At 53.6% G+C, this 9,059-nt stretch overlaps 1 protein-coding gene across 4 annotated transcripts in view; it reads left to right on the forward strand.

The window, feature by feature from the left end:
- The window catches only part of LOC113215724 (mitogen-activated protein kinase-binding protein 1), a 106,577-nt gene that overhangs the window by 30,263 nt on the left and 67,255 nt on the right, over nt 1–9,059 (forward strand). For 2 of the 4 annotated variants that reach the window (XM_052277619.1, XM_052277616.1), the window contains exon 2: nt 5,448–5,562. The exons of 1 other annotated variant lie outside the window; for it this stretch is intronic. Coding sequence is in view for 1 of the 3 variants with exons in the window: in XM_052277616.1 (XP_052133576.1) it covers nt 5,561–5,562 (2 nt within the window). In the remaining 2 variants the exon portion in view is untranslated. The remainder of the gene's footprint in view (nt 1–5,447; nt 5,563–9,059) is intronic. One more of the 4 variants, XM_052277618.1, reaches the window with a different exon arrangement.

Below are 9,059 nucleotides of genomic sequence, written 5' to 3' on the forward strand. Positions count from 1 at the left end.
GGAGAGAGAGAGAGAGAGAGAGAGAGAGAGAGAGAGAGAGAGAGAGAGAGAGAGTTACGTATGACTTTGAACGTTTGTTCTGTATGTCGCTCATATGAGACTCATTTCCGGTCCGCCCGAAGGCCCCGCCCGCGCCGCCCTCCGGCTTATTGCAATGACCACCGGGGGGAAAGTGTCACTCCCGTCACTCTGCCCGGTGTCACTCTGTGTCGCTCCGTGTCACTCCGGTGTCACTCTGGTGCTCCGCGACGCGTCTCACTCTGTCTCCCCGCCCGGCGACGTACGTCGTCTCACATGTGTCACAGCGACTGCAGCGACGTACGGAAACGCCGGGCGCGACCGTCTCACATGCCCGACTCAAAAAATAAAATAGTTCTTAAGAAATGTGTTTTAACGATTTTATACTTTATTTTCTAAAAGTTTGTTTGCTTGTATCTTTTTCTTCGTTTTCCCCTTCAAATATGGTTGTTTTTACGAAATAAAACTACGCAGTGAAACTATAAAGTATGTCTTCTCTCCTCGTCAGGCACGGCCTCGCATGTGTACCGATGTATTATAATCGCTGATGATCGCTTTCGTCATCGTGAATAAGTGAAGTCCCGCCTGCCTCTCGGCAGACGCGCTGTGGCGAGGCGCGGGGCTGTGCAGCAACTCGCGTTGCACAGCGGGCGGGGCGGGGCGGGGCGAGCGTTACTGGGTCACATCGCGAGGAGAGTAGAAGAGCGCCCGGCTGGGGGCGCCAGGCGGCGCCAAGTGGCGCCAGAACCGTTTCGGCGGCGTTGGAGGGGGAGGGGTTTGGCGCGTGCCCGCGAATACGAGGATCGCGGCAGCGCTTCGGAAGGGAAGGAGGATGGGAGTTGGAGTTGTGTGTGTGTGTGTGTGTGCTCGTGTGTGTGTATATGTGTTTTTGCGGGAGGGGGGGGGGCGATTCGCACAGTAGGGGAGCAGGTCAGTGGAGTGTCGGCAAAGTTTTTAACTTCGCACATGGTTTTTGTTTATTGAGGGGGGTCGACCACTCAGATAATAGTATCTGTGCAAGTGCGTCGGATATCCATACGCAGACCTGTCGGTTTAAGACATAATTTCACACACCTGCAGATGTGTGAATTACCATCCACACACTTGGGGTCGAGTAAATCTTAATGGCTACCCATAAAATACTACAAATCTCTTTTCGTATACCCAAGATGAGTGTGAGAATTCGACGGAATTCAATTCCCTGCAGGTTTTTAACTTTCCTACACTTTGGGTTACCAGTGTGTGTGTCTGGTAGTAGTGTCTTTTTGTTTCTCATTGGCATTATCCGCACTGCTTATTAACGTGAACATCAAGGATTGCGTTGTGTGAGGTCATCTTGGGTCTTGTGCCGAGATGGCCTGGGGCAGAGGGGGGGGGGGGTGATGACCTGATGCTGACCCGAGCTAACAGGTCACCTCCTCCCCCTTCCTCCCCCGCCGTGTAGAAGCCCCACGAGGGGCGGTCTGGCCGCTGCGCCCTGCGGCGGCGGCACGCCAGCCGGGCCCGACCAGGGGTCGACATATATTACCTCAGCGCGAGAGATCACACGAGCGACCTGTGTCACTCTTGAGGGCGGCGCGGCGAGGTGTGCGCCTGTCGAGCCGGTGGGGTGACCCCCCTGTCAAAAAGCGCAGCTCTACACTGCCCCCGAAAGCGCCCCTGAGATATGATGTGTGGGTGTGCGCGGGTGTGCGGTTTGTGAACGAGACCGCCGTTTCTGCTGCCCAAAGGAAGCCATGTGTCTGTCTGACATTGGCCTATTTACTACACGCTAGGGCGAGTGTGTGTGTGTGTGTTGAGACGCGCTTGAATGTGTGTGTGTGTGTGTGTGACCAGGGAGTGATTTGAAGCAGACTTTGTCTTTTGGTTCGCCGCGCCTGGCGCCGCGGGGTCGTGCTGGGTGCTGGGTACGTAACTGTAAGTAAGTAGAGAAGGTCGAGGCATTTGAGGCTCCCCCTCTGCCGTTCCCATCGACGAGAGAGAGGTGGAGGGAGGGGAAAGGGGATGGCGAGGGAGGGGACGGGAGCGGAAAAGGATGGCTGGGGCTGGAGAGGAACGGCCGATGTGTTGTTCATTCCTGAAGTCAGCTATGAATGTCGTAAATCGACTGCACGATTTATTGTTTGCTCTCTTTTTATTCTCTCCCCTGCCTTTTCCTCTTTCCCTCTCCCTCCCTCTCCCTCCCTCTCCCCCTTCCCACCCCCCTCTCTCTCTCTCCGCGCGCTCACGACGCTGTCTTTCCCACAGTCGCGTGTTTGTTTCGCTCGGAGTCACTTACGCCCTGGAGTTACGCCGCCGCCAACGTTGTCTACATTTTTTCTGTGTCCGCTCCTTCCCAGTCTCCCTCTTTCCCTCTTTCCTGTCAATTTTTATTCGTCACTTATTGGTCTGTGCTCGTTATCTGTACACCGCTTGCTGATTGGATGCAGTCGTGCACCGCGGTGCGGGGGAGAGAGAGAGAGAGAGAGGGAGGGGGGGGGGACGGGGATTATCAGTAATGATGACATTGTCTCTGGCTGAGAAATGGACGATAAATTAGCATCCTAGGGCTAGGGTATCTCGCGGCGAGCAATTTGTTTTTTCGTTTTCACGGTGGTGCCTGGGCTGGTTCGGGTGCGGGGGTGTTAGCGCCGGTGACATCCCCGGGCCGGCACCGGAAGGCAGACGAGCGCGGCGGAGTCTCCCCGCGTGACTCTGGGGCGTTAGCGGCCGTGACCTTCGGGACCTTCGGCACCTTCGGCACCTTCGGGACCTCGCTGCCCCCGTGTGTGTGCGTCTGCGGGGGTAACACGGTGCGGTAGGAGTACAGAGACGAGGTGGTTGTCGAGTGCTGTGCTGGGGTGGCACTTTGCCTTTGTCGAAATCGTTTGCTATTAAAAATGCGCGAGCGTCAACTTTGACGATCCCAGGGCCCTAATCGTGTCGAGATTTCACCTCCATGTGCCTCTTTTACTTATGTGTTGGCCATGAAAGGAACAGCGTCCCATTCGCTCCTTGCCCTTGCAATCGTGTTTGCATTTCCGTCCCATAATCCGGCGACTTGTGAAAACGATGGCGATATCGTCGCTTCCCGTCTTGAAGCACGCACGCGCCAAAATTGTGTGCGCGTCGAAAGACGCGGAGGTTTATGACAGCACCTGATAAGGAGAGGCTTTTGTGTCGTGAGTCACGACCGTGTGTCAGTGATAGCGGCCGTCACCTCTCCGCCTCACTCGCCGCCAGGTCGACCGCTATGACGCGCGGTAAGTGGTGAGTGTGACCACAGTGTAAGCACAATGTGGCCGCAGTGCGACCACAGCGTGACCACAGCGTGACCACAGCGTGACCACAGCGTGACCACAGCTTGACCACAGCGTGACCACAGCGTGACCACAGCGTGACCACGGCGAGACCACGGCGAGACCACAGCGTGACCACTGCGTGACCACAGCGTGACCACAGCGTGACCACTGCGTGACCACAGTTGACCACCGCGAGGGCGTAGGTCCCATCGTGCTTTGAGCGGCCTGCTTGCTCAGGCCCGGGGCGTAACTCACTTAAAGGCCCCCGCCGCGGCGCCGCCACCCTTGCCGCGCGACTCATTCCGCCCCCTGAGCTGAGCTGAGCCGAGCCGGTTTGGGGCTGGCGCGTGGTGCGACCGTATCAGCAGAAATTTTCTTTTCCCCCGTGAGGTTAAGGAAGTTAGGAAAAGAAGCCCCTGCCTGCCTCACTCTCATACGCGCTGCAAGGTAGAAATAATGTGGAAAAAATAAAAATTGGAAAAATGTTTTTGCAAAAGCTGAAAATTGCGCCTTTTGTATGGGATGGGTGCGTTTTTCTCGTTTCAACATGATATCATGAAATGTGCTTGCCCCCAATCCCCTGAAGCAAAGAGCATTTCGCTAGCGGCCGAGGGTTTGGCGCTCTGACCTCTCCCCTACTGGGGGACAGGTGCAGCATGTCACTCTATTTTACACGCAGAGAGGACCTCGTTTGTCTACCGCTGCGCTGCGCTGGGCGGCGCGCAGACTAAGTAGGGGCACAGCGTACACTGCCAAATGCTTATACTAAGAATAGATTAGAAATGCAAAACTCTATTCTTCGTAGCCGACGAAGAATGATCAAGCGTTGTATATTACCTATAACTTATTCAATTAATTATATGTAAACAGACTCGTACACTTTTTGCGTTGTGAGTTGAGTCCAGAAATTGAGTGAGTTTGAGGGAGTGACGGAGTGAGTGAGTGAGCTGTCGGTGAAGTAGGATGCTTTCGCTAGTGCGCCTCGCTAAAGCCGTAAACGGAAGCTGTCTCGCTTCACTGGGGATGCAGCATGTAAGCCTTACCCGCTCCGCCCCGCCCCGCTCCGCCCCGCTCCGCCCCGCTCCGCCCCGCCCCGCGGTGAGTGGCCGGTATGAAATATTTATACAACCGAGTGCGTATACGCATCGCATGCGGTCGGTACCCTTTCGAAAACAATTTCACACACTGCCTCGTAAACACTTTTGCCCGTCTTCATGCATGTAAAATATTGTCTCTTTCTTGTAAAATCGCAAATTTATTTACCCTTACTAATTTTAAGCATATATTAAATAACTCTTCAAGAAACAAATCAGAATTTTCAAGAGCAAGTAGATGGCCTAGATGGCTAACTAGCTGTTATGTATATTAGTGTTGTTTATTGACTTTATATGAAAGTTAATTAATGGGTCGTTGTGCTATGGACTGTGTTAGATCCAAAGAATTCATCGACATTCTTTACACTGCACTGAGAGGAAGTCATATCCCTTTGCTGAATTGGCCGCAGAGTCATATCAGGATTGGAGCCTTCCGCCGCGAGTGCTTCCCGAGGCGTCCTGGAGGGCCCGCTGGAGAGACTGCGCTGGAGCTCCGCCGGACCTACCGGATGCAGTGGAGGAAGTTTGGGGGTGTGGCGGGCTGAACACAGTAGTCAGTTGTATTGGGGGCGTTCTCTCTCTCTCCGTCTCATGGGCGGCTTCCGTTCGCCGATTCTGTTCCGGCTTTGGTGCTCTGGTGCTGCGTCATTCTTGTGGAGGCGTTGGTGCCACGGCAGGAGCGGGCCAGCCGCGGGCCTTGGGGGCCACGGCCCGCCCTGCTCGTGGGCTGTCTGGTCTGCGTCCAGTCATAGTTGTTGTGTGCGACCGATCCAGAAAAGCCCCAGCTGGGGTCAACTGCCACTGCCACACCAACGGGCCTTCAAAATGAAAGGAGAACTCAAGCTCGCTCTTTGACTTTTGCAAGGATTTTTCATTACATACAAATATAGTGTCAAGAGATTAGAGTAACCTAATTGCACTTGGACTGGCGTGATTTTACAGAAAAAGTGGAAAATGTTTGTTAGATGTACAAATAGACTTGCAATAAATTTTGAGTTGAGGGCCAGCAATATTTTCGTTTTCTGAAGCGTTTCTTTCATATTGTGTGTTGCAGGTGGGGTGCCGAGAGCCCGCTCGCTTTGATGAGCGAGGGTGCGGGAGCTACCCAGCCAGAGCCAAGGTGCCTGTTGGTGATAGCTCAGGTGTGTAACAAGGACGAGAACACCAATGTAAGTGCGTGCACGAACAACTAGTAGCCGTGTTTTTTAAAGTAGTCTTTGTTGGTTTTGTACGTTGATGTAGAAGTATTTAAAATCTAGGTTAAACGAATCTTCCCCATGTGTCCATCCGAGCGAGCGCACGCTCATGTCCACACGGTGTCTTCCGTTACTACGGAGAGATAGCCGGACTAGACTAGAGCCAGTCTAGCTAGCCGGCCCTAGAGCTGCCTAGCGCACCAGGCCATACCGGATCGGGCGGGTATATGAGTAGTTGCGCAGAGATTATCATTGAAGCGTGTGGTGGTCACTACCAGACGACACAACGGGACGACGAGCCCGCATGACACGCGCAGAGAAAGAGGGAAAGAGGGAGAGAGAGAGAAAGAGAGGGAGAAATGCAGTTAGCCGTGCAGGTGCTAAGTGTCACCGTGGTCCCGGTCGGTGGCGGGCGGCTGCTGACTGTACCCCAAGTGCGAACTGGTTCAATGCACCCGATGGTCTCTGCCTCTCTGCCAAGAAGCAAATCTACTCTGTATACCTCGATGTACGCGCTATTTCGTCAGACAATATCAGATGTCGCCCGGAACAGTGTTTCTGGTGGAATGTGTCATATGGCCTCGCATATGGCTCATAAAAGCCGATTAAATTATTAAAGATCGTCAGTTTTGATTTTGTGTGGATGCAGATGCCGCACGTAAGTTTGTTATTTTATTAACTTCAATGACAAATTTATTTTTAGAAAACTTTGTTAAAGTTCAGGGATTGTGCGCGTGGATCCACAATCTTAGGTTGGGAATTAGGGCACAATGGTTCGAAAATTGGCAACATTCGTAAAAATGCGTGCTGCACTTTGCAAATCAAATGTCACTTGCTTAATTAATTAATTGCGTATTCTTATAATTTCTCATTCGGTCTAGACTTAAAATAGGATAAAATGGATGTATTTTGTGATGACGTTTTGTTTGGAACTCGTTTTGAACGTAAGGAAGTCACTGGCTTCTGCGGGTTTCCTCCCGGCTACTGTGGGTCCTGCCTGCGGAGGTTGCCTAGGGACCAGTGCATTTGCGAGGGCCCTGTAGGTCCTGTGAGTCTTGCGGATCCTGTGGGACCTCGTGCACTGAAAACAGCGTAATAACGCATGTTATCACTTGATGATAAAGCGGTGCACATTTTATTTTTTGTGGAATATTTTCTAAACGAGCTCTGAGATTTAATGGTCGAACGCACCATCAGATTTCTCGCGAAATTTCCGATCAAACAAGCCTACATGTGATAGGATTCGGAGTTCAAATAATAATAATACGGAATAAGATGTGTTGTTAGAGAACCTTTGTTCAGAACCCTATCACATGTAGGCTCGTTTGATCGAAAATTTTAGGGGAAATTCATTGGTGCTTTCAAAAATTGAATTTCAGCTCTCGTTTAGAAAATATTCCACAAAAACTGAAATGTGCACCGCGTTATCATCTAGTGATAACATGCGTCATTACGCAGTTTTCAGTGTGCGGAGGCAGGCGAGGGACCAGAGCTTCTGCGTGGCCTCCTGCGTGGCTGGGCTGGGCCGGGCTGGGCCCTGCAGCCCTGCCGCTGGCAGGACTAACAGTCGTGACTAGCGGCGGGCCGGCGGCTCTCCGCATCCTCGCGCCGTAAGCCTGCTATCATGAGATCGCTCCGCCCGGCTCCGCCCGGCCCGGCCCGCCTGCACAGATCGGCCCGCGCGGAGCTGCGCAGAACGCGGCCCGGCGGCCCAGCCCCGGTCTGGTTTGCCGGCCGGATCTGGTCTGATCCCTTTTCCAGTCCAGTCGTCCTGGGGCTCCTGGAGCTGGCTCCTGAAGCCCGCGCCGGACTGTGCGGCTCCGGTGCTCTTTGATCACCAGCTAGGTCCGTTTGAAATGCGCGCGCGTGGCTCCTCGTCGCCTTGTCGGAGGCTAGGGCTGCTCCTCCCAGCTGGTCGAGCCCCGCGGCCTTGACCCTCAATTTCTTTTAATCCACATCCGGTTGTGGTGTGCGGTATGCACCAGTTTTTCCTCGCAGGGTAGTGTTTTGGATTCCAGTGCAGATCCTGACGCACACCAGTCTGAGGCCGTTGAGGCCTTGCCGGGACCGTATAAGGGGTCGGGTCGGTCTAGCCGCGCGTGGCGCCGTGGTGGCGTGGCGCGGCGCGGTGCGGCACAGAGAGGCTCCTCCCGCACTCGAGTGTGGAGGGCCAGGGCCGAGGCAACAGCAGCCCCGCCCCGAATCCTGTACAATTAGCCGTGCTTTTGTTTAGCTCGGGGGTTTGGGGGACCTTCAGGAGATGATGCACACTGCAAAGGAGTGAGGAGAAGGACGCAAATCAGCGAGACTTTGCCGGGTTCAATATCTTGAGGCAAATAAGGTGGTGTGAGCTGGTGTGCTGCAGCACCTCGGACACTCCCAGGAGAGAAGACGGACCCGCGACCGTTCGGCGTACACTCGGAATATCACGAAGTCGACACTTGACCTGACAGTGTGGTTGGGCCCTTTGTCGGCGGTGCGACCGGTGTGGCGTGTTTGTTGCACTTGACCGCCGCGGTCGCTTGCGCTGTGGACAGGTGTGCGCCTCTGTGTGTGTGTGTGTGTCTATGTCGGTGTGTGTGCGTAAGCCACAAGCGTCACGCCCTTGCAAGCATGTGCGTTCCCGGGAAAGGGGCGATGAACCTCGACGACCATACCTTTTGAGCTTTTGCGCTATCCTGGGCATGGCGTATCTTTTTGGCAAAGGTTTTTTCCGGTTTTCCCAGAAGAGTGATTGTCCCCTCCCTTACGCATCGATAACACCTAGAGAGCCACTATAGTGATGAGATTACTACAGCGCATTATTTTCATCGAGATTTTCATGGAACATCATACAGAGTCATGTTACGGATACTAATTGTGCCATCAGCTAGTCCGGCGCGTTGTCGCTAGACGTGCTAATGGGCCCAAGTGACTCTTTCTGGGGCCGACCTGCCTGGAGAGATAGCTCCAGGTGCGTGCGCTTCTGTGTGTGTGTCTGTGTTGGTGTCTGCCTGTGGCACGCGCCTGTTGACATTCTGGTTCCTTTCACCTCTTTTTCGGAGCCCTTTAAAACGACCGGTCTGGTCGGATACACACTTCAGAATCAAGCGAAGCCCTTTGGATCCTTGATCCCAGTTAAGGAAAAACAAAAAGCCTTGGCGTCTCTGTAGTTTGTTTTACCACCTACATCCTAAAACGCCTTTTTGCTCGATACATGAAATACTCTTGCATTAGTCATGAACATGCGCATTGGAACCAAATGGAATATTACTGTATGATCTACATGTTCATGCCCAATGCAATTCCCCCCCCCCCTCTCTCTCTCTCTCTCTCTCACTCAGCTGTGTACGCCACTGACCAGTTAGACGCCCGCCTTTCTCTCCCGTAGGGCTCCGCGCGCGCACAGTGAGTCATCTCGGGTCGCACGCTCCGCACGTGCACGCGCACACACGCACAGGCTCGATCGTCTATGATGCACAGAGAGAGAG

This window comes from Frankliniella occidentalis, unplaced genomic scaffold (genome assembly GCF_000697945.3).
Source record: "Frankliniella occidentalis isolate FOCC.00 unplaced genomic scaffold, Focc_3.1 Scaffold11, whole genome shotgun sequence".
Classification (NCBI taxonomy): Eukaryota; Metazoa; Arthropoda; class Insecta; order Thysanoptera; family Thripidae; genus Frankliniella; species Frankliniella occidentalis.